The sequence below is a fragment of the Phoxinus phoxinus genome (genome assembly GCF_949152265.1).
Source record: "Phoxinus phoxinus genome assembly, chromosome: 5".
Lineage (NCBI taxonomy): Eukaryota > Metazoa > Chordata > Actinopteri > Cypriniformes > Leuciscidae > Phoxinus > Phoxinus phoxinus.
The window spans coordinates 23,108,857-23,134,753 of record NC_136880.1 but is presented as its reverse complement, the minus strand read 5'-3'; the positions used below and the strand labels follow the sequence as shown (position 1 = coordinate 23,134,753).

The following is a 25,897-nucleotide window of genomic DNA, read 5'->3' as shown; positions in this document are numbered from 1 at the left end:
AGTACTCCTTTGTCCATCGTTTCCAGAACAGGTCAGATATATATTGCACCTGTTTCCATCGACGACGAGCATATACATCCTCCTTTTGAAAGATCCCTGTTGGCAATGATGGGGTAGTCTTTAACAGCAGCAAATGATTGGGTGCCAGTGCTTCCAAATCATTGATGTCGGCAGATTCCTTAGTAATGGGACGTCCATTTATAATTGCTTCAGCTTCACATAGAACTGTATGAAGGCCTTCTTCGTCAAGGTTTTGTGTTCTCAAGGTGGCATTAAGTACTTTTCTTACGGACCTAATCATTCTTTCCCATATGCCTCCGTGATGTGAACCAGTTGGGGGATTAAAAATCCACTTTATTCCCTTCTGCAGAAGCATGTTGTTGATCTGAGATTGGTTCCAGCATTCAATAGCTTGCCTTAACTCGTGTTCTGCTCCAAGAAAGTTTGTACCATTGTCAGATCGCATTTCCAAGACTTGTCCACGTCTTGCGATAAATCGTCGCAGTGCATTAATAAAGGAATCAGTATTCAATGATTGTACCACTTCAATATGAATAGCACGAATGGCTAAACATGTGAAGAGAACTCTTCACAATACTTCTCCTGCTTCTCCTAATTTCAAAGGGTCCAAAACGGTCAACTCCGACGTACGTAAATGGAGGTTTATCTGGAGAAACTCTATTCAGAGGTAGGTTTGCCATCTGTTGATGCCCTGGAGCTGCTTGCAAACGCTTGCAGATCACACACTTTGACAATATCTTCCTTATACTGGCGCCCGGTATCCAGTACCTCTGATGCAACCTTGATAACATATAGTTTCGACCACCATGACCCACCTCTTGATGTATACATTTAAGAATGAGGTCTGAGATGTGAAAATCCTTAGCAAGAATAACGGGATGTTTTGTCTCTTCAGACGTAACTGCCCTACTCAAACGTCCGCCGACTCTTAAAACACCATCTTCAAGGATAGGATTGAGCTTATAAATGTGACTGTTCTTTTTCACATTTTCTCCCTTTCGTAAACTTGAGTTCATCAGAGTATCTTTTTCTTTGGCAGTAACGAATTACCCCTAATTCAGCTTTCTTTAGCTCTACCACAGAAAGCTCAATTCTGTCACATTGTGCCTTGATTTTCTCCATTTCCTTTTTCAAATGTAGTTTTTGTTGGTTTTCATCCATGCTAGATTGTATTAAAGACATACTCAGTGATTTCCTCTTCTGACTTGAAGAGTAAGAATGGGGATTGAAGAGTAATTGCTTAAACCTGAGGATCCAAGCCACTGACCTCTTCAAACGGGTCCAAGATGAGAAATACTGGATGAAGTATGTTGTAACATCCATATTTTCTTCTATTTGTACAGCACTGACTGTGACACTTGCTTTTATCTCTGGATCATCTGATGAACATTCCCCCAGGTCAATAGGATTAACTGGCCACTCCTGTTCAGGCAAAAGAAGAAACTGAGGTCCAAGCACCCAATTCTTGTTCTTCAGGAATGATTCCACTTTCAACCCTCTAGAAGCTATATCTGCTGGATTTATTGCCGTGTTCACGTACCGCCATTGTGATGATCGAGACACTTTAAGGATTTCCGAAACTCTGTTGGCAACAAAAGTTCGGTACCTACTAGAGACTTCGTTTTTGATATATTTAAGTACAGAAGTACTGTCAGTCCAGAAGACGGAGTCTTGAAGGTCTATGCACAGTTCTAATCTCCACAATGAATCCATTCGACTTGCCAGTGTTGCAGCAGTTAGTTCCATTCGAGGGATAGACACTAGCTTTAAAGGAGCTACTCTGGCTTTCCCCATTACAAAGGCGATGTGCGCTTGGGAGTCAACATTATGCAAAACCAGATAAGAAACTACTCCATAACCATCTTCACTTGCGTCGGAAAAGTGGTGTAATTGTGCTGTGCTCACCTCTCCGAAACCCATTGGTTTGAAGCATCTATCGATTTTGAAACTTTTCCAATTCACGCAATCCGTCCAACCACTTGATCCACTCCTGAGCATTTGAAGCGGGAATAATTTCGTCCCAGCCTAGTTTCTTCCTACTCAGATCTTGCAAGATCTTTTTTGCATACAAAATCACAGGAGACAGGATTCCTAAAGGATCATAGACAGAACTCATGGTAGCCAGGATCCCTCTTTTGGTCAGAGGTCTTTGCTGCAACACAATCTTAAACTTGAAGGCATCAGATTGTATGCACCATTGTACTCCCAGCACTCTTTCCAGTGGAAGTAAATCTTGGTCCAAATCCTTCACATTTTTTGCTCTGAATTCCTCTGGAATTTTTGCCAGAACATCTCGGTTGTTACTTATCCATTTTGTCAGTGAAAAACCTCCTTTCGCGCAAATAGCAACAAGGTCGTGATACAGAGAAACAGCCTTTTCCTCTGAATTTACTGACAACAGACAGTCATCCACATAAAAACAATGCAAGACTGCATCAATTACTTTCTTGCTGAAGTCTTTGTTGTCATCAGCACACCTTCTGAGGGCAAAATTTGCGCAACTGGGTGATGAAGTAGCTCCGAAGAGATGCACAACCATACGATGCTCAACCATATTTCGAGTAAGGTCACCATCAGGCCACCAAAGAAATCTCAGCATATCTGCATCATCTTTTGGCACCCTCACCTGATGAAACATGGCTTCGACATCTGCTGTGATCACAACTCTTTCCTTCCTGAACCTGGATATCACTCCGATCAATGAACTGGTGAGATCTGGACCCTGTAACAGTTGGGCATTCAAAGATATCCCTCGAAATGTAGCACCACAATCGAATACAACCCGAAGCTTTCCTTTTCGTGGGTGATAGACGCCGTTATGGGGTATGTACCATACCTTCCCGTCGTTACGTCTTAAGTCCTCCCTTGGCACTCTTTCTGCATAACCTTTAGAAATAAGGTCTTTCATGAAAACAGAATATTCAGATTGAAATGAATCCCTTTTCAACCTGTTCTTTAGGTTCAGAGCACGCTGTTCAGCAATTGTCCTGTTGTCTGGCATACAAACATTTTTCTTCCTCAAAGGTAAGCCAATAGAATAATGACCATCTACAAGCCTTAATGAGTCTGTTACCATCTCAATGAACTTGTGATCTTCTCTTGAAAACCCGGCTTGTTCGTTTTTGTTACACTCAGGAAAATCAACCTTGAATTGTTGTTGCCAAAGCTCTCCCAAGTTTGAAACTGAAATCCTGTTAACTGTAACATCAGGGTGCCCAAAGGCAGACTGGTCACCACCATCTCTTAGTGGACCATTTACGGTCCATCCCAACCTGGTTTTAATTGCGTAAGGTCCGTTATTGACACTGCAGATCACTTGAATTGGCTCCATAACCCTTGGGGCATTGATTCCTATAAGCAATTCAACCTCAGAGTCAATTTCAGGTAGAGTCACATGTTTCAGATGTGGCCATCCCTGCAAATCCTTTTGTTTTGGGATGTTTCCACTATGCACAGGCATAGTATTTTGTGTATAGGCATCAGGCAATTCCCAAAAGTCGTCCTTGTTCAAACCAGCCACCTCTAATCCAGAAACAACATGGGTAGTTGTGACTTTTTCCTGTCCCATAGTACGCAAGAGAATATTAGTCTTTTTACCTGAAAGACCAAGTCTGTTCATCAATGCAGGTGTACAAAATACTGCAGTGCTACCTTGATCCAGAAAAGCACAAGTAACCACAGTCTTATTTCCTTTTTTAGATTTCACTTGTACCGGAACTATGGAAAGTTTACATTCAAATTCACCAGCCCCAATAAATCCACTGGACTCAACGGATTCCGGAGCACTGCCCATTACAGTGCCCATTTGTCTCCTGATGGGTTTTGAATCGGTCTCCTTTTCTCGTGGGTAGATGTGAAGTATACTTGGGTGCTTAAGATTACACACTTTACATGAAAGGTGATTTCTACAATCTCTACTCATGTGCACTGTGCACATACAGCCAAAACAGACGCCATTCTCCTTTCAGAACGCAATCTTCTCACCATGACTCCTCTTTTCCAATAGAGGGCACATTTCCAAAGCATGTCCACATCTACAAAACAAACAACTCTTGTTGACAGGCAGAGGCCGATATTGCATCTTTGTTGGTTCGTCAAAATTTGCAATGTTCAGGAAAACCACGCAATTGAAGAAAAGGAACAGAACTTGACTTTCCCATTATATGGCTCCTACACACAGGGATCAGCGACTTTATGCCTGGGCCATGAAAATTGTGACCCATAGGCCAACTGCCAAGTAAACGTTTTACACTCATTTCACTCAGGCACATCACCTGGCATAGTACTCTCTAATACTCCTGAGGCTAAGCCTTTCAATGCAGCATGTAATCTGCATGGAAGTGATTTTGACATGATACCCTATCTCCATTGCACTGTACAAGGGTTCCCACACATATAAGCTACAAAATTCCATGACCTTTCCAGTCATTAAAAGTATCAAGGCAAATGTTTCTAGACCCTCAATGGAGAGACATGTTATCAAGCAGATTTGTCTTTCATGTTTTACTCTTCAGAATCGTTAACAAAAAAATTAAATCTAGCCAATGGGGGGAAACCGCCTATTAACTACCTAACCTTACAGTAGAATGGATGGAAGTTGAGACACTCAATCTACTACAAGTTGAAATGGTTTATTAATTTTTTCACCTTTTTTGTACCAAAAGTAAAACAAAAAAATAATTTACAACATTTTAAATGAATGAGATGAGACATTAATTGGTGTTAAGTGGCATTATCATCATTGGCTTCTTTAGCATAAAGCAGACAGATAAGCATCTAGTTAAAAACAAGCCTGTGGCACAGATTCATTCATAACTGAATGTATGCTTGTCAGTATTATATATTAGACACTTAGATAAGTTGTATAAAAATGCTGTAAAAAGGCAAAAGATACAATTCCACTGAAGCATTGTGGCTCCATTTGCTAAGTATTCTGTGTCTAAGACTTCCCAACTATACATATATATATCTTCAATAAGCAAGGCCATCATCAATAATCATCGTCATATCACTCATGAGCCCTGCGTCTGACTGCAGCAAGTCATGAAACTTTGCCACAGTTTGTATTCTAACAATCTAATAAACCTGTTCTTATGACATTAACCTTACAGTCTCCATATTACTCCAGGTACTGGCTTTGATAGTGATTTTTTTTTTTTTTACAAAGTACTTATGCAATATGCAAAGGCTTTATGTTGCTTTGGGCAACCCTAAATGAACATCTATCAGAGTTCTCTCTCCTCAGCACCTAAACAAACAGATGAACATCAGTCAAATACAATCACATCACATAATGTGTCAGATTGAGGACGGGATCCTGACACCCTTCAGTTCTTAGCGAATGCCTCTATAAACGGGCTCCACTCATTCTTCTCTGGGTCATACACCTCCATGGTGTTGAGAAACTCATTGCCATCAAAGCCCCCGACAGCACAGAGCACACCGTTCAACACAGCCAGCCCTGCGTTGCTTCGTGCTGCCGTCATGCTGCCTAACATCCTCCAGTCGTTATTGGCTGGGTCATAGACCTCCACACAGCGCAGAGCGTGAGAGCCGTCAAATCCTCCAACTACAAAGAGCTTCCCTGGAAGCAGTAGGAAATAAGCTTGTTAAATTCAGGACTTCTCATTTCTTCACTAAGTTAAGTCATTTTCCTTCCAGTGAGACTTTATAACCATGCTGGACTAGATGGAGATCTTTACACCTCCTATCTTGTCTCCATTTACCTTCATACACAGCCACACCAGCTCCACGACGGGCCACGTTCATGGTGGCCACCAGGGTCCACGTGTTGTTTTCTGGATTGTAGCGCTCTACTGAGTTTAAGCAGTTCCAGGACTCAGCGCCACCAATCACGTACACAAATCCATTTAGCTCGCACACTGCCGCCTGGTGCCTTCCTAATCACAGAAGAGAGACAATGCACAGTGAACCACACATTCAGGTTTGTACAATACAAATCAAAGTCATTTCAGAACATAAAAGTGAATTGACATACTTATGTTGAGGGGTGCACAGCTGGTCCATATTCTTGCCACTGGGTCAAAGGAGTCACAATTCCTCAAGCCCTTTCGGCCACAGGGATCAGATCCACCCACCACAAAAAGCTTGTTTTGCAAAGAACACACACCTAAGAAGAAACCAGAAAAGCGATTATTATTTACCCCTTAATCAGAACATCTCCTGTTCGATATGTCCATACTAGTACTGGCGATCTTGTAGTTTAAAATTAAGATTTTTTTTCAGTCTTAAGATAATATACAATCTATTTAAATCACATTTTCCCTGTTTTTAATAAAGAACAGCACATAATATTAAATGTTATTTATTAACATTTTTAAATAATATAACATACTGTAACAATAAAAGTACAGCAATATTTATGTGGAGACAAAATGATAAAGCAAACAAATCAATTTTGATGACTCACTGAAACTGACATTCTGAACTTGGTCAAAGAAATGAGTCAAACTTGGTACATTATCATTCAAAAATGTAGGCTCAGTAGTAAGTTTTTTTTTTTCTCATTAAATTCATATAAAGTGACACTAGAGCATTATAATGTTACAAAAGATTTCTATTTTAAATAAATGCCGTTCGTGAACATCGAAGAATCCTGAAAAAAAGTATTAAAAATATTAAGCAGCACAACTGATTTCAACACTGTCACTGATTATAAGAAAGGTTTCTTGAGCACCAAATCTGCAAGTTAGAATGATTACTAGAGTAACGATACAGCATTTTTACTGTATTTAACATTTGTGAGCATAACAAACTTCTTTCAAAAACATTTAAGACTTTTTAACTGCAGTGCAACTCAAATAAAAATTTCCCAACTCTTACATAATTACAGAATTTTTAATCAGACAAAGTAGTACAATGACATGCAGTGTTTCCCCTAGAAATTTTTCCACCAGCGAAAATCTACGGTTCCCAGTACCAACGCTTAATTTAGATTACATTTTGATATATTAAAAAGTGTATATCACGATTACAAAGATGGAAACAGTACTATTAATTTTTTTTTACAATATGATTCCATTTGTTAGATAACATTAGATAAAATTACCTAACAATAGTTATATATAGTAGCAATTATTCTCCTCAGGGTTAATTTAAAATTTACTAATACATTTTTTAAATCAAAAGTTTTATCTGTTAACATTTAATGCACAATGAATGAAGTGAGCAAACATGAACAATCTTCTATTATGAGCACGCCTACATTTGCAATGACGAATTTGCACACGCAAAAAACGCGCTGTGAATGGCCCCTTATGGCAACGTGACTATCACCTAATCGATTACCTAATCGAAAATATTTCCATATGTGGCTCTTTCCTCCTTTCTTGTCAACAAGTGGATTCAGAGCCACCACATTAGCAGCGCCGCCGGTTGCCATGTCTCAGTGTTTTAGGTGTGCAAGTGAATGTCGTGATATTACTGATCATGTTTAACAATTTTGCAGCTGCGCTGAAAATCCGCTGCTGAATACATTGTAGGGGAAACACTGACATGGTCTTTAGGACGAACAAAAAGCTCAGTCAAATCCATTACAAATAGTATTGTCCAGCAGGAAGTGATGCATACCTGCATTGCAACGGTTGGTGCGGAGCTCAGGAACTTGAATCCACTCGTCAACCTTGGGGTTGTACATCTCTCCACAGCTCAGCTCATCTGAGTGACCGTTGGAGCCACCCATCACATACAGCTCACCCTGAGAGAACAACCATTCATTCAGCTCTAATAGCAGCTCCAGCAATGCTACTTTAGGATAGGAAACCATGCACTGTCTTTACCATTAGCACAGCCATCTGGAAGCGAGCCCGTGGAGTGCGCATGGGAGCAATGAAAGTCCAGCAGTCCTTCTCTGTGTCATAACACTCCACTGTCCTCAAGCACTCTTCTCTGTTGTAGCCACCTAGACAGATATGTACATCACATCTTCACAAACCTGTGACCTGCTTCTGTTTCCTATGACAATTAGTTGTGTCATGCTGCTATGTGGTTCTTTTGTTTTTGTATTTGTTCTCCTCCAGCTCCACCACTATCAACACTCTGAATGTTTGTTTTACAAAATTTACATGAATGACATCACATAGCCCACATGACATCTATGCATGTTCTGCGCTGATAATAAAGGGGGGGGGGATATATAAAAATTCAATTTAAATATGTAGAATTATAGATCCTTTTAAACTGGATTATTATTATTTTATCCTTAAAACTGCAGTGAAATATCATCATTATGCTGCAAAGCAAGGGAGTCTCAAGAGAAACCAGGTTATCCTGGTATATCTTTCTGTTGATATAAAAAATAATGTATATTTGGCAATATAGCGTGCAAATTTTGTATGTGATGTATTACCGTTATGTGTAAGTTGACTGAGTGGATCTCTGAGCTGGTATGAGCGAATGGAAGCGAGGCTAATTAGCATATTCATGGCTCTGAGTATACTAAATGAAGCAAGGGTGTAAGGGGTTACATTCAAGCTATTTTAAGGCACGAATAAATTTTCCTCAAAGGGAAAACCTTTTAAATATATAATTTTGGTGATCAAAGATGAGTTTTGGGGGATCAAATTAATTTATTGACTACAGGGGGAATTTAAGGACTACCTCAATCTTTCGGCATGCATACCTGCAGCAATGAGCTTGCGGTCCAGTTCAGCGGTTCCCAGGCCTGAACGAGCGTAATGCATGGGCTTTAAAAGCTTATCCTGCAGATCTTCTGGTTGAGTCTCGAAGCTTGGGGTCTTCAGCACACATGGTGTAGCAGATGGGGAAGCATGAGGACTAGTGCGGCCATGCAGGGAGATCACACACAGTATGCCTCTCAAAACAGCCAGACACAGGTATGCATTGTCTGCAAAAGACATCTAGTTAATTTAAACACTAAAAACAGGGCTCTCATTTCTTGTGACCAACTAAATTCCAAGATTTTTAAGATACATTTTAGAAAAATAAAGTTTGTTAAATCAAATTCACAAACTGGACATTTTAGAGCAGAATAAAATAAAAATAAAATTCCACTAAAATAATTCTCATCACTTTAAGCATGGAAATCATGCTTAATTTCCTGATCCAGGAAATAATCATCCTGCATATGGAATTTTCTAGCATAAAAGTTTAAGAAAAGAGATGGGTAAAGCACTATAGACTTACTGGTGGTCTTCTCTGATGCGATGTACGTCCATTCGTGCTTGTTTAAGTGGCTGATGGAGGGAGAGAGGCTGCCAGAGGCGCCTGAACTCATCTCATCTCTCTCTCGAGGAGGCTTCTTCTGCAAAACCAAACCAGGCAGCTCTAAACCTGCCCAAACTTCACCCCCTACCACTACTGCATGCATACAGACTTGGGGCCAAAGCTTAAACCCAGTCCATCCAGTGCCAATACCACCATTTAAGGGGTCTTCCACAGTGCAAACACAGCTAAGACAGATGGTGGCTTACTGGTCTGCCTTTTAGTGAAACATGATCAAACGGCAGCCATGCTATTTTACAGCAGAGAAGGCAGCGCACTGGAAGGGGAGGACTGAAAACCAGTCATGTACCTGCACAAACTGGATGTGGTCATCCTCAGAGCTGCAGACCTCTGCATGCCCCTCAAGCAGGCTCCCATCATGTAATTTGTGATCTGCTGAGTAGTACAGCGTTTGCACCTGCAACAACAAAACACCAACAAGACCCATGTGGGTGTTTCCATAACAAGAACAAAGCAATGTTCTGGCTTGTTCCTTGAAGCAGTGGAGTCAGCTGCTATGAGGGAGGCCCTTGATAACTGTGTGCTGCCTGGACCTTGGGGAGCAATGACCTTTCGCATGTCTGCGGTCACTGTGGTTGTGGAAATTGCTGGAAGGAGAGATCGTTCCTACAATAAGTAACTTAAATTTGGGTCAAAGAGCTATCTAAACAAATGATCGCTGCACAGTGGGATTGGAAAAAAGCTGCAACGCTCTCAGGAACACTGCACAGATGGGAGCACATGGCTTTTGGTAGGTTGACTTAGTACCACTGATGGTTGGGATCTTGGATTCTTCTTCAGGCCTGGACAAATCTCATGTTGGTGTGTATACTAAACCTACAGGAGATATGGGGAGATCAATGGGGAGGACCAGCAATTAGAATCAAATGAATAATAGTTCAAAAAGCCCTGTTGGGGAGAAAATGTTAAGTCACAAAGTCAGTATAATAAAGGGAACGAAAGCGAAGGGGGTAGACATCAGACTGAACATAGTTTGTTCGGCTCACCTGGAAAACCGTTCAGTTTTTCAGTATTTTGAGGAGCACGTACTGCAAAATTTACAAGGTTAAGGGCAAAACTTTGGGGACAGGGGAAGGGGGGAACCCGAGTCAACCTTTGAACAGAAATTCAGGAGATGTGAGCAAAGCGAAAGGAAAGGGTACATATAAAGCCATAATACTGACCTCTTCCATTAGTTTCTCCAGGGGATATCCATTCTTCCACAGGCTGCGCTGCACCCAGCTTATCACCTTTGAGTACAGTTTGCCATTACCAGGCAAGTTCAGGTTCTCCTCTAGCATCACCTCCAGCTATATAGACAGTTATGAATATAATTATAAAAAATAAAAAAAGTAAATGCAAATAACATTAAGTAGTAACGGATCTAAGATAGACAGACATACTTTAAGTCGAGGAAGTTTAAGGAAATCATCCTGTACTGAGATCTCCTGAAGATGCTCCTGGATATAGCCATCAATCTTGCCCAGAAGCCGCCCATCACCCATGCTACTAGCAAAATTGCGGTATGAAATGGCACTTTGGGAGTCCATTTTTGATAGCAGGTAGTCTCCACAGATCTGCAAAATAGGATTCAGGATATTAGGGAACATGAACAGTAATGTAGTCTATACATTAGAGAATTCTGACCATGTAAATGCCTGTACATACCTGTCTGACCCTCTCCAATTTGAGCTTCTTTGCTGCAGAATACACATCTCTGACCAGATCTTTATCTGCCTTCAGTCTGTCAACAGGGGAATACAAGTATATATGATACCTGTGTCCTTGACATTTATAAATGTGTAATAAAAAGTTAAAATGCCAAGAATATATGTACTGCGCTGTGTAGGCATAGTTCAGCAAGATCTCCACAGCATCAGGGTTGAGGTCATCAAATTTAACCAGTGAAATCCCACCCTGTGGCTCAGAGTCAGCATTGAAGATTTCAAAGAGGCAAGGACTGCAGCAGGCCAGCACAGCCTTATGGGCCATAAGCTCATGTCCACAGACCTGTAGAACCACCACCATTATAAAGAATGTTATGAGTGGGTACAGAGAGCCTTATACAAAAGTTTATATAATATTTATTCAACAAGGATGCATTAAATTAGAGCTGCATAATTAATTGATAAAACTAGGTCTATTAAACCTATAACAAACATTCAAATCTGCATTGGCCCTGCCGCTAAGACAGAGAGAGCCGTTGTCATGCTATGAAACAGTGTCACAAACAATCTTTTCAACCACACACAGTTATTTCCCTGTTACAATAGTTCAAATTATCACAGAAGTACTGGGATAAGTGTATAGTTTGGATATTAACACTGGTCTACAGTAGCAGTTAAAAAAATTGATCAATTAGATTGTTACACCAGTAGGTGGCGACATGTGATTTAAATGAATTTGTCATTGAATTGTTTATTCAAGAGATTTGTTCAAAAATGCTGATTCATGCAGAATTGAAACTAGTTAAGTCTTTATAAGGGAGTCATTGAATCATTCATTCAAACTTTAATCAATCAAAATCAAATATATTTTTAAATAGACTGCAGCAATTAACATTTTATTGCACCAATGTTATTTTGTTGTCTATTTAGATATCCATTTTAAGCTAAAATAAATATGCAATTCTACATTAAATTGATCAAAAGTCAGCAAAGACATTCAAAATGTTACAAAAGATACATATGTCAAATAAATACTGTTCTTTTGAACTTTATATTCATCATAGAATACTGGCTCCACAAAAATATTATGTTGCACAACTTTTAAACATTGAGCAATGTTTCTTGAGCAGCAAATCAGCATAATGATTTCTGAAGGATCATGTGACACTCAAGACTTGGAGTAACGATGCTAAAAAAATTAAGTTTTGCATCACAGGAATAAATTACTGTTTAAAACATTTAAATTGTTATATTTTACAATATACCTGTTTTTACTGTAGTTTTGATCAAATAAATGCTGCCTTGTGAAGTTCATTCAAAAACAAAGTATTACTGATCTCAAACTTTTGAACGGTAGTGTACAGTATGTATTCATGTGTACAGTATCACAACGCATGTTTATTTTTCCTAAAACAAAGAGGGTCTTACCAACAGTCTGACATCACAAAACTGGCCGCTTTTACGCAAAGCATTCATCTTGGCCACAGTAGAATCAAGGAAACTCTCATCTTCAAATATTAAATATCCGTTGGGAGTCATTTTAATGAATCTATCAAATGGAGGCAAACAGCAAAATGAGAACTGCTCTTTTAGCATTAACAAATATGTGAGAAGAAGGCCCACATGAAATCTGTTCCATTTCGTACCACATTTTCTGCAATGACTATGTGGGGATATCGGCGAAATGGATTTAAACACGATATGCATTAAACTGAGCTTAGAGTACTACACTTGTATTGGAAGCTGAGGGCATCATCAAAAGTAGCTAAACACTTAAATTATAAATATGTAAGGAGTGGGGGATGTGAAGAAGGGTGCTTTCACACTTGCCTGGTCCAAACAAGAATTCAATTGCTCCCTCCTCCCCCCCACTGGACTGTTTTCACATTATATTATTTGGGTCCGACTCCAAACCATGGTGCATTTGCATCAAAGCAGCAGACGTTTACCCCTGTTGCTTTGTAACGACACCGGAGAGGTGCCAAAAGGCAGAGCATACATAATAGCACTTGCGTCCATCTATCACGTCGCGAATGTACTACAAAAGAACGCACGCGGGAGTCCATTTCTGCTAAAGGTGAGCAGACGTTAAATTATATATATTCTGTTTGCAGTGTGTCGGTCACACTTGTCAGAAAAATTTGTGAGAACATGCACAAGCACAATCGAATCCTACGTCATCAATAGTGGTTCACTTCCACGATTTAGTACGATTGCGTTCATATCAGCAGCGAACCGTACCAGACTTCACATGAACCGTACCCCAGATCACCTCTTTATGTGGACTCGAGCACGGTTCACAGAAAACAGCGTTCACATCATCCAAATCGACAATCGAACCCAGGTGCGCACCAAAAGTGCTAGTGTGAAAGCATCCTGAAATTATGCAATGCCCCAAACAGAAAGTCCGTGGAACAGATTCCATGTAGGTCTGGTGAAGAGACACACCTACCAAACAGATGTAACAGGAGAACAGTCTTGCTCTAAGGCACTTTAGGAGACCTTTCAACAGAGAAGAAACAGTGGCTGCACCAATCGTGTCTGATGTCACTCAGCGGGTTAAAGAATACAAGTTCTACAACCTTGATTGTGCATGATGACCTAAAGAAGTGAAAGAGAAACACACTGAATTCAACCATGACAATTCAACAACAACTAATAAGAGGAAATGATTCTTGAGCACCAAATGAGCTTATTACAACGATTCCAGAAGGATCATGTGACACAAAAATGGAGTAATGATGCTGAAAATACAGCTTTGCCATCACAGGAACAAATTATAAAATATTAAAATAGGAAACTTATTTGAAAAGGTAAGTATTACAATATTACGGTTTTAACTGTAATTTTTGTTTAAATAAACGCAGCCTTGGTGAGCATAAGATACTTTTTTTAAAGACATTACCGACCATCATGGTCAGTTATAGTCAGGGGTTCACACACCTTTTCACCAATGAATTCCCCTGCCCTGAGCTTTCCAGTGGTTTCAGATTTCTGGAATATTTAACTTTCAACCATAAACATTTTACAGATTAAGAAAATTTTGTATTGCTTATAGAAAATCCCCTTGTCTTTTCCAGGCCTGGAAAATCCCAATTAAATCACCCTGATATTTGTAGGTTTTCCAAGGCTGTGGGAAGCCTAAAAGGGTTTACCAACATTGTAACCACCAACTTGGATCTGTCAACAAGTATTTTTGGTTTACAGGTATCGATATTCTCGGGTCATATTATTGCTTTTAAAAACGGTTTAACTGTACGTTAGGCTAAACAACGGCAAAATTATTTAGAAAACAAAACTTATATTTAAGACCTAATACTTTCTAAACCCAACATTACATTTTATGTCCATAAACAAAAATGATCCAGAAAATAAAAATTGTACAAACGCAAAACCAAACGCAAAGTGTTTTTTCATATTTCCGGGTGTAGTGTTTGTTCAAGGCGCGAGAGACACGCGACCCGGAGCGCGAGGAGGAACTGAGCTTTCTAGATTATACCAGTACCGCCGAAACAAACACACGTGACCTCCCATACCCTTATTCAAAACAGGCACAACATAAATAAACAGCATATTATTACAGGTCTGGAGCAAGGTGGCGAGTAACGTTAATGTGACAAAGACAAGATACTTTATACGTATTGAGGTAACGTTAACGTTATGGCGTTAACGTTACGATTTAGGCACAACGAAAGCCTTAGTCACCATTCAATTTCATTAACGTTACATCATTTTGCAATTCAACGGTGACTGAGGTTATCGGTCAATAACAGTCTACCTAACATCTGTCATTTTTATCTTTAAGTGAACTAACGTTACATATTTATTGTGTTAGAAATCGGACATAGCATGGTGTTTAAACTGGTCATGGACCATATGGTTAAACGGTCAGTTAAAGTGCATGCTTCTGATCTGTGAGGTCCAGTCAGTAAAAGACCAGAAGCAGAGCCTTTTGTAATGTTAGCTGCTACACTGAACCATTCTCAAAAACAACCGTTTTTCAAGTAAAACTGAATATTTTATTGATATTCCTCACCGAAATTCAAGCTGTAGGGCAAACGTTCAGGTAAAACAGCAAACAGATAACGTTACTAAAAGTGGCTTTTCCTCAAACAACACAAACAGGATTTTCCTAGTCAGTTCACAAGCTCGACTAACTTTAACACCACTTCAACCGTCCCATAAACAACAAAAACGCTTTCATTTTAAAACACAACATGAGAAAAACGTCTTACCGATTCCCTTTGTCTGTTTTGGATCGTGAACATCATCTCTACTTCGAAAAAGAGTGATTATCTGTCCAGAGCACCGCCGTCAACGAGATGCACCGAAGAGCGCGCGCTTAACTATGCTGCGTCACTGATGACGAGAGCACAGTAGCACGATGGGACTGGGAGGGACAAATAATGGCGCTCATCTCCAACGTGCTTATTATAATGGTAATAATTGAATCAGTAAATGTTGCTGAAAAGATTAATTGTACTGTATCTGCATCTATATGATGAGAAACGCGTTTCTCCGAACGCCTGTGTGAATATGCAGTGAGCATGATTGGCTGTATGTCATCACCAAGCATTCACTTTAATCACAGTAGTAGTTCTTCTTACCCCCCACCAGCAGTGTTGCCAGATTGGGCGGGTTCCCGCCCAATTGGGCGGTTTTGAATTTGATTGTGCGGGTAAAAAAGGCTTTGGGCGGGTGGACAAAATTTGGGCTGGTTTGGGGTCAGTTCGGCGGTTTTCAAACATCTACATTTTAAAGTATAATTGGTTAAAAAACTAAACTAAAGTGTGCATGTAGTGCATAAAATCGGTCATCATGACATTACAACACACACACACACACGCAGCGCAGAGTCAGCTGGGGTTGGTGTTGACGTCACCGACGAGCACGCACTTTTAGCCAATCAACGAGCGATCAGCAGGAAGACGCGATTTAGCGCGATAACTTGTAGCTGTATATTCAAGTGATCGCTAATGCCAAAGTGACATGCATGCATCTACAGTAAAGAGTGAGATAGTGAGCAACTCTATCAACGTACACGTGGGGCTTGATGACTCGATGGCGAATAACTGATGAGAAGAGCACAGTTGAATGACTTGAATTGAAATTGAATATGGGACGAATCCTTTCCATGGTCATGTGCACACTAGTCTAACCAGACATCTGCAGCTCTAACACCGTCCAGACTGCATGCACTCTTGTCCCTGACAGCTGCTGAATATGGTTTGAATCAACGATGAATCAGTTTTGACTGCTAAATTCTGCGTTATGTTCTGCAATGTGTGCTTCCGAGGGCTAAAGTCATCGGTTAATTTCTTGATTGCCGTTTTGACAGTGTCCACCTGTACATTTAAAGTCATATTTGCTAATTCTCTTTAATTATTGCCCTGGTTTGATCCGTTTTCCTTGGATTTATTTATTTATTTATTTTTTACCATCGTTATTTTGTTTTAAGGAGATACAAATTGTGCTTATCAACCTTGAATGACATGGCCATAAAATGATATCACATTATTTTTGGTAGTAAAATTTTGGGCGGTTTTTTCTTGGAGTGGGCGGGTTTTGGTGAGCTTTTGGGCTGGAAATCACCGTCCCAATCTGGCAACACTGCCCACCAGGAACACAGTCAAATTCATTCATGTAGAACAGATGCGTCCTCACACTGTCTACATCAATATTTTAGGTGCTACATTTTGAAGCAGTAGCAAATAATTAGATAGATAGATAGATAGATAGATAGATAGATAGATAGATAGATAGATAGATAGATAGATAGATAGATAGATAGATAGATAGATATCATGATAATCAAAAATGTTTTAGTTAGGCTATTTTTACTTTTTATGGTTTGTTTTCATGACGGTTTAAATTGTTTTTGAGATCCTCTCTCTCTCTCTCTCTCTCTCTCTCTCTCTCTCTCTCTCTCTCTCTCTCTCTCTCTCTCTCTCTCTCTCTCTCTCTGCCTCTTGTCTCTGTTAAAAATATCAAGGATTAGCTATGTTAATTTTATTTCAATGTAGGCTATATTTCAGGTCAAATTGACCATGCAGTTTAAAATAAATACCGTACATAAATAAATAAATGAGGCCAATAAAGAAGACTGTATGGAGTATCGCTGTACAAAACAATTAGCAGTAAATAGCCTAGATGTCATGTTCCCTGTGATGTCATTTTGTATTTTGTTCCACTTCCTCTGTGGAGATCTGTATTATGTAAGCACCTCGTCATCGCCTCCACCTCAGCCTGCCGTCTCCATGGTTTGCAGCCACTTAGAAAAAGAAACATGAATATAGACCGACATGCCTCCTCTTGCCTTCTCTATGCAAACTTGTTCAGCTGAGCATGGGTTACATAAGGCACTCAGCTGAACCATGTTTTTACAGCATACTAAGTCATTCAGCTAAGCTCACATCACTGATGTTGCAGTCTGCAGATACACCTCTAATCTGATGAATGCTTTTATTTGCAGTTATTATTGTTTATAGGCTCGTATATCACAGTGTGATAGAGAGGAAGATAAAAAAAATGTCAAGGAATATAATAATAATACTTTATCACAAACTCTGCTATTTTAACTCTGCAATTTTAAACTGAGCTCTATGGAAATTTTTATTTTATTTCATTTTACTTTATTTTAATGTATAAATTAGAGACAACAGTGCAGTATCATCTTGATTTAATAATATCATCATATTATTTAATGATTTAATTTAATAATTTTAATAATTATTATTTAATTATTATTATTATTATTTTATTGTGTTAAAAAAAGTTTTTATCTCTTCCCTTGCAATGTCTTTATAGTTTGTATTTGTGTCATATCTTTCTGGTAGATTTCTGCACCACTGCCACCTTGAACTCTCTCACTTGAAATTGGTTGTGTTGCACTATGTCCCTAAAGCTAGTTTGGAAGTGATAATCATTATGAAAATGATACTGTAGGCTAAATAAACAAGTGTAATTTAAATAAAGAGAAGTCCTAATAAATAAATACAAATCTACCTTTAGTATAAGAAATTAAAAAAAACAAATAAAAAGCCAATTATTTTCTTTCATATTTTAGGATGGCACCCCTCACCCTGTTTAGGTTTATTTTGCCATACTGATAGGCCGACATATTGTCCCTTACTTTGTAAGCATGGAACCAAAACGTGCTTTTGTTACACAAGCCATTTAAGTTTAGTGTTATAATTGTGTGAAAATGTTGTGCACTTATGTCTCCATAGTGTGCTGCCACACACATTGCTGGTTAGAAAACAATGTTCCCATGTACAACACAATGGGTGAATAAAACCCCTATGCTGCTTCTGGCATGTGACCCATCTATGATCTATACACACACCTGTGGCATGACAACAGAATATAATCATTCTCAGAAAGTCTTGAGCCACACTTCTATAATCAAGACTTCCCAAGAAGACTCAGGAATATTATTTCAGTAAAACAACTGTGTTTCATGGCTCTAATTAAATTCAGCAAGGTACAATATTATTATTTATAAAAACACACTAGCAATTTTTATGTTTGTTTGGAAGCAACTAAGTATTCAGACATTTTGTTATAAATAAAATAAATGATGTACTAGATATATAAAATATCTCAAATTTGTCATTAGAAAATATAAAGGTAAACAGGGTTCATGCTTTTATTGTCTGTATTGATTTTTTTATTTGGACAAGGCACAATCAACTTGTCAGAACATTATCACTAAGGTATGTTGTCATTTAAATTAGCTTTTTGCAAATATCGGTGGTAACAATATGTCATTGCCATTTACAACAAAGAATTACCTTATTCATACCTGAAATCAATAAATGTTTGCGATTAAATATACAATCTGGTCTTATTTTTGGGAACAGACTTAAAAGGTTTAATCATTTTGTTAGAAATCTTGGTTTTGATCATTTGAATTACATTTTAATGCAATCAGCAGCAGCGTGTTGCAGTGTTTTGTAGACTATATATAATTCATAGATATCCACCCACTCTGCTTCTCAGTCTTATATAAGACTTCAGAAATGTCATTTAAAACCTGTTCTCTCTACAATATTTTTGGATGCATTGGTTTCTAAGAAATCAAAATAAACTTGTTATGCCTTTATAGCTTTAGATCAATGACCTGGAATAAGGACAGACAGAGTGATTCATTCCCATGAAATCACATACCCATTTAACTTCATTATCAGTATTTTCAAAGAATATAAGACTCCACAACCATCTTCATTGATCTTTGAACTTGTACATGTACATGATGCCACTTCTTGTGACCCACATTTGCACATTTATTTGAGATGATATGAGTCTTCTGATGATCTGATCAAAGTACACAGAAGCATGTGAGTGCAAAGGACACAGCGCCCCCTCGTGGTTGCTATGAAAAGCATAAATTGACTACATGCACGTGCTCGACTCTCATTGTATAGACTGCGATGTCTGCATACAGCATCTCATGCGTTTAGCTGCAAAAAACTATTAAAGTGTGGAAAGTCATGTAGGATATTTACACAATTTAATATTGAAAATGTATCATAGTGTAACTTTTTTCCCCAAAGATAACCGCTTTTGGAATAATAATAGGCCCTATGACAAATATGTCATTTTTCTTCTACAATGAGTTTGCAGGTGCGGATGTTTTTCTACTTCAGCAGTATTTAGTGTTCTCTGCACTCTGTAAATTATCGGTATACCGTTTTCACATTTAATGATTTTCATTTTAAAGCTACTTCCTATGTAGTGCACGCTACATAAGCCACAATATATTTGTTTCACACACACCAGTGTTATAGTATCACTGAGATACAATTTTAATTCTTTCATTTCAATTCATTCAATTTTTAGTTTTAATTTTATAAAAAGTTTTTAGAATTATAGTTTTTTAAAATGAGTACTTTTGCTTTGGCAACTAGCTGAAATAAAATACGTTTTTAAATATATATATTTATTTCAGTTCATGTTTATTTTAAGTAACAAAAGTTTTCTATGGTTTTGGTTTAGTTAAAAATAACACAACAGACAAACAGCAAAAAAAAAAAAAAAACAGTGTAGAAAATATCTCCTCCTACACACCTCAAATAGGTCTTCTGGTTTGCACATTTAATCAACACAAATGAAAAAAAGAAGACTGTATTCATTTCATTTATTTTTCAAAAGGACCATACAATATAAAAGGAACATTTTATAAGGCAGTTGGTAAACTAGTTCATAATTTTTGCACTTAATCAAATGATTGACTGGCGTGATGCAAACTCAACATTCACGTCGAGCCGCAAATGAACAAGTGGAGACTTCCTCAAGTTGTTAATGTATGGCTTCAAGTATGGAAAAAATAAGCAGACCACATAGGAAGCAAAATTCTCCATTGCAGCTTGAGCGCTTGCTGCTGTGTTTGGTGGGAATTGTGAGCGTACACAAACACGTGTGTGTCTCAGAGGTCAGCTATATCATCAGCACCTGACATAGAGTTCAATGTTGAGAAATTATGCTAATCATGTTCTACGATTGGTAACAGTTAAAAAAATGATATGATCAAAATATACATAAGCTTGGACAATTTGAATAATACTCAGCATTTAATTTTTTTTTTTATTCATAGTTTTTGTAAAGAGTACAAAAACGCACTAATATTAATCAACAGTTATGACAATCAAAACCTTTTTGGCACCTTAAGAAAAGTTATTCCCTTTTTTCTGTTTCTTAAAATGTGATCCCGTTGTGACATGAAACCAAAGAGACGATGGAAACATGCATGAATTCCTGAAGGGATTGTGGAGGAAAATAAGCACTCTGATCACATACAAAATGAGCTGGAAATCTCCCTCTTGAAAGCACAGGCATTCAAATAAGGCTAGATTCAACAACCAACTCTAGAACTAATACATTTTGCCGTGCATGCAAGTGGGGGAAAAAGCAAATACTGATGTTGGCATGTTCCATAGACCAGCTCTGATGAGGAAGAGAGTGTAAAGACAACATCCTCCACAAACTAAAGCTTGATTAACTTCTTAAAGCGTCACCCAACTATAAAAATGCTCTTATCATTGATTCACCCTCATTTTGGTTCAAACCTGTAAGAGTTTCTCTCTTCTGTGGAACACAAAAGAATAAAACATCTTTGGAATGTTGTTTGGACTCAAAACATTCTTCAAAAATCATCTTTTGTGTTCTACAGAAGACAGAAAGTACAGGTTTGGAATGATATGAGAGAGCGAGTGAATGATGACAGAATTTATTTCTGGGTCAACTGTTCCTTTCAGTAAAACAAAAAACAACACACTCCAGAGTACCTTCATGCATCATTGCAATAGCATGATTTAGTCATGTGATTACATGTACTTTTTGTTCTGCTCTGTTGAGACTTTACATCGGGACAGGTATGAGAATGTGAAGAGGACGAGCGAAGAGGCGCTTCCTTTGATAATAGCTAAAATGTCTGTGCTTAAGATCTACTGAGGTCAACAATAACATTTTCTCATCACCCTTCTGTTAACACAGATCCAAGGTGCTTATCTTCACTGCAACAAATCCAAATGGGACTGTAATGTTTGATCGTTTTTTTTTTAAAAAAAGGTGAGAGGTGAGTGACTGGACATCCTCCACAGTTTGGCAGAGTGGGCAGAAACCAGACAACGAGGGCTTGTGCCAGCCAGTCCCTCCGCGCTGAGGTGCTGACCATTACACGGTCTTCCTGGCCGTGAGCACTCTGACGATAGAGCCCACTCCGCCTGCTGAGAGAGCCTATGCAGACAGACAGACACGAGTGAATATAGCCAGAATCATCATTTTTAGGTCAACTATTCCTGTAAAAAATGTGTTTACCTTTTCATGCCACTGAAGTAGGATGGCACTACTGTTGTCAGAGGGTTTCTCAAAGCCCTTGTAGATGTACTTCATGAGCAGATCGACGCCAGTCTTATCCAGAGACTGAACAGCCTTTTCTATATCGCTAGCCTTGAAAGAGCTGAGCACTTTCAGCACGAGGCCTTCTGCCCGGTCCTGCACACACATTATATGTATAATATATAAATATATGTAATGTATATGTATAATATATATATATATATATATATAAATAAATAAATAAATAATGAACTACCCTTGAAAATAAATGAATCATTCGAGATTATACACCTCCAATCTCAGATGGCCATCCAAACAAGAGAATTTTAAGCAAATATAGAAATGCCATGAAAGGTGTATTTGACAATACTTCATCATCATCTATAAATACTATGAGCAATATTTATTTATAATACATCAATTATATACAATAAATATAATGATTTGCTTTTATTATTATTTGTACTATTATTAATATACATTTACTACTGTTATTCATTATCATTATCTTTGTTTTGTATTTATTGTTGTAAAGCACTGCACATTAGTCAACTTATGTTGTTTTTAATGGTGTTATATAAATAAAATTGACATTGATATATTTTATCTATGTCATTCTACCCAATATTTGGGTTTTAGCTCAAAAGAAATGTATTTTGTGTTACTAGTAGTAACCTATCTCTAGGGCATTATGTTACACTGTAATATTTGTTACAGCCAGATATTTGTGATCAAAACAGCCATAAAATTGCCAAGATTTTTATACATTTTCATGACTTTTACAAACCTGGAAATTACAATTTTAAAATTCCCTAATACTTTAAGGTTTCCCGTGACCATGGAAAGTCTGTAAATTAGACTTAAATTAAACATTTTAGTCTGGGACTAGCTTAAGCCTTGTCTGTGAAACCGGGCAAAATTATTTAATTATTTAAATAAGACAAAACAAGCATAAGGTAAAACAATTTTTTTTTTTTACATTCAACTGATAAAGTAAATAAAAAAATGTGTATACGATAACTCTTTGTGCATTTGTTATACATTTTTATAGTTAAAGACTATAATGTGAGTAAAAAAGTATGATTTACTCCTTATTTAGTAAATCATGAACAACTGGAAAAATCATGGGAACTTTGAATAGTGTTCGGGAGAGAGAACCATTGGTAGGGAATGATAATGTTCAAAAAAAGTTTAACATGACCTTTACTTTAAGATACTTCAGAGTGATTTGACATTTACTCACCTTCACATTCTGGTTCTTTGTATTGATGGGTGGATTCTTCAGTACTGCCTGCAAAGCCCCCATCAGGTTACCTGTATCAGGCGCTAAGGAAAGCACAACAGGATGCCTGAAACCACATCTACTCTCTCACTAATAACATTCACTCTTAATAATCATCATCACTAATATGGATTCAATTATAATTGTCACTTTATAAGCTGCGGGAAACTATATATTATAAAGCCACCTCAGGATTTCAATCTCGCAACCGGAAGTCGATGGCATCCGGAAGTGTTTCTACAAAAACACAATTCTAAGAAATTGCCACATCTAAGGCACAGCATTTATGCGTTACACTCTTTAAACAGTATAGCCGCAATTTGCCGGTTTTAAAAAACCTTTAAGACTTGAAACCGCTATGCAAACTTGTGATGACAATATGAAATATGCCTGTCTTAAATGAATGAAGCGACTGACTACCACACCCATGTCCATGTCTGGACGAGAGTACACAAATAATCAATTTTAGAAACTTAACGCCAACACATCAAGTGTTTTAGAAAGCGACAAGTCAACACGCCATACTACAAGTGAGCAGAAAATCTATGAAAAGTAACCATAAAAGTAAATGGACTGAAAGGATATGATCTGATGAGAGAATCCACCTCAGCCTCATCCGGACCTAGTTGATTTTCTCCGCCGTCCTCCTCGTCGACGAACTTGTTTTCGTCGTACTCATCTATATCAACCTTTCTGAATCGATCAGACACTGTGTTCTTCGACATGGCTGGTTCGATCAATCAATCAGAAAATGCCAGTTTATGCGGAGTAGTCCCAGCACTTTCAGGAAGCAGCTCGGTGCTTGTTGACTTCCGCATAGAAAGCCCTCTAGTGTCTGTGGGCGGAATCAACACCTACACGTGTCATCTCATGTCACCCAATCAATCCTTTAGTTTTTATTTTAATTAGTTAGATTAGAACTTTCACCTTTCAAAATAACAATCTCTATAATTAACTGCATAAGTGTGCACACCCCTGAACTAACACTATAAATGTAATTTAAAGCAAAGGAATTGGCTCCCAGTTTAGTAGCCTAATCTTTTACAATTTGGATGGGATGTTGTTTGAACCTCATTCTTTTTAGTTTCAATCAGTGAAATTAATGTAGTTAACTCTTTTTATTCTTAATAATGTTGTCCAGCACTGCATTATTATTGTGATGATGTGTTGAACCCCGGTTTCAAAGACAAGGCATTGGCTAGTTCCAGAGTAATGCATTATTGAGCTGTTTTAACTGAAAGCAACTAGCACTGACATATCTTAAAATATGTCAGTGTCATTGTTTTGTCTCAAGATGCACACACCAGTAGGCCCTAATGTTTTTTTTCTAAGGCACGTTTATAAAAGCTACTTAAATGCCCTAATTGAACTATATGAGGCCTAATCCTGGCTTAATTTAAGCTCTGTCTGTGTGTCAACCCGGGCCATACTGTTCTTTGGTCATAGGCACGAGCTAATACTAAAGTCGTCTGAGTAATTGGGATTTCTATTTTTCCCAGCAGTCCAGCAGATGGCGATATAGGCTAAATTATAGGCCATGCCATCATTTTTGACTAACAAAAGTAATGCCAAAATGTTCATGCAGGAGATTGGCAGATTAACGATGGGCAATTGGGCAACTTTTTGTGTATTTGTACTTTATTTGAGTATAATTTTTTTCTGGAAACTTTTTACTTTAACTTCACAATTCGAAAGTCAAATATCGTACTTTTTACTCATTTTTGTCAAGGTCCTTGAGTTGAGTACAAAGTAGTAACATCAATCAGGGGATAATTTTGATAGGAAAATAAAGTCGGGTTGACGTCAGCATCCAACGTCGGATTGTTTTGAGCACAAGATAACAGTACGGCTAACATATTCATACTAAAAGCCAAACAACTTTAATTATGCACTATTTGAGGGAACAGCCATTTCGGGTGTCTGAAACCATTGTGGACGTTATTGAGTGCACTTGTTCAATCTCACATTCAATCCCACTACAGGTCAGGGGATCTCTGGATAATCCGTAATTGGTTTGTAATTATAAAACGAAAATACAGTTTTTCTGTTTTTTTGTTTCAAAACGAGAAACCAAATAACCGTTGTTGGTGTCAGAATAAAAAAACGAAAAACCAGTTAAAAACGGACCGTTTTTCGTTTTTGGCGATCATTTTATCGTGATTCCTTTTTGAACAAAGAATGAAGAGAGTCTTTGAACTTCAGTCAATTCGTTTTTCGTTTATAAACCAAAAACGGAGGTCACGTGGTGGATAATCCGTAATTCGTTTTTCTGTTTCAAAACGAAAAACCAAATAACCGTTTTTGGTGTCAGAATCAAAACCAATTAGAAACGGTCCGTTTTTCGTTTTTGGCGTTCATTTTATCGTTATTCTGGTTATTCCTTTTTGAAGAAAGAATGAACGAAAAACGGAAGTCACGTGGTCTATTCCTTTTTTGGAAGCGAAAGTAGGCTAACCCTTACAAAATAAAAGTAACTAGCTATAGTTAGCGAGGTGATTGTAGACTAAAACTGAACTAATATAACGTTTTTTAGGACAACTAAAGTAGCACTGGGTGTGAAAAAAAACACTTTAGTTAACTGAAATAAAAATTAAAACTAATAAAATAATAACTGGCTGTTAGGGAGAATTAAACATTTGTAAGACCATTGGTGACCTGTAACTTCAGATTAAGACAAGTGAACTCATTTTATATGTAGCTTAGGATAGCAGGTAGCCTATTTATTTATAAGTTTCTATTATTTAATTCACATTTTAGTTTTGTAACATATTTATAGCCCTTCTTGCTATGTGGAAGCTCAACCAGCAGGTCCCCCTTCTGTGCACCGGCTCTTTCTGTGGCGACA

General features: G+C 38.0%; 2 protein-coding genes across 2 annotated transcripts; both read right to left on the bottom strand.

Moving 5' to 3' along the window:
• Nucleotides 1-4,636: 4,636 nt before the first annotated feature.
• Nucleotides 4,637-15,587, bottom strand: ivns1abpb (influenza virus NS1A binding protein b). Its single transcript, XM_079614498.1, has 15 exons — nucleotides 15,167-15,587; nucleotides 13,384-13,532; nucleotides 12,360-12,480; nucleotides 11,102-11,274; nucleotides 10,933-11,008; nucleotides 10,668-10,841; nucleotides 10,449-10,574; nucleotides 9,575-9,682; nucleotides 9,187-9,304; nucleotides 8,663-8,887; nucleotides 7,821-7,942; nucleotides 7,612-7,738; nucleotides 6,020-6,151; nucleotides 5,748-5,921; nucleotides 4,637-5,605 (listed from the first exon to the last, which is right to left on the bottom strand). Exons 3-15 carry the CDS (start codon nucleotides 12,468-12,470, stop codon nucleotides 5,349-5,351), a joined length of 1,923 nt encoding a protein of 640 aa, XP_079470624.1. The 5' UTR covers nucleotides 12,471-12,480; nucleotides 13,384-13,532; nucleotides 15,167-15,587; the 3' UTR covers nucleotides 4,637-5,348.
• Nucleotides 15,588-21,495: 5,908 nt separating this feature from the next.
• On the bottom strand, nucleotides 21,496-23,871 carry arpc5a (actin related protein 2/3 complex, subunit 5A). Its single transcript, XM_079613576.1, has 4 exons — nucleotides 23,639-23,871; nucleotides 23,014-23,087; nucleotides 21,750-21,926; nucleotides 21,496-21,668 (listed from the first exon to the last, which is right to left on the bottom strand). The coding sequence occupies exons 1-4, from the start codon at nucleotides 23,775-23,777 to the stop codon at nucleotides 21,606-21,608; spliced, it is 453 nt and encodes a 150-aa protein (XP_079469702.1). The 5' UTR covers nucleotides 23,778-23,871; the 3' UTR covers nucleotides 21,496-21,605.
• Between the last annotated feature and the right edge of the window lie 2,026 nt (nucleotides 23,872-25,897).

Bases quoted from the DNA above. Each gene is read 5' to 3' on its own strand.
- ivns1abpb (XM_079614498.1), bottom strand. From the start codon at position 12,470: ATGACTCCCAACGGATATTTAATATTTGAAGATGAGAGTTTCCTTGAT. The intron at 11,009-11,101 runs GTACATATATTC...CCCTGTTGACAG, and splicing joins AACTATGCCTACACAGCGCA to ACTGAAGGCAGATAAAGATC. The intron at 5,922-6,019 runs GTATGTCAATTC...TTCTGTGATTAG, and splicing joins CTGTGCACCCCTCAACATAA to GAAGGCACCAGGCGGCAGTG.
- arpc5a (XM_079613576.1), bottom strand. From the start codon at position 23,777: ATGTCGAAGAACACAGTGTCTGATCGATTCAGAAAGGTTGATATAGAT. The intron at 21,927-23,013 runs GTGAGTAAATGT...ATGTGTGTGCAG, and splicing joins CAAAGAACCAGAATGTGAAG to GACCGGGCAGAAGGCCTCGT. The intron at 21,669-21,749 runs GTAAACACATTT...CTGTCTGCATAG, and splicing joins TACTTCAGTGGCATGAAAAG to GCTCTCTCAGCAGGCGGAGT.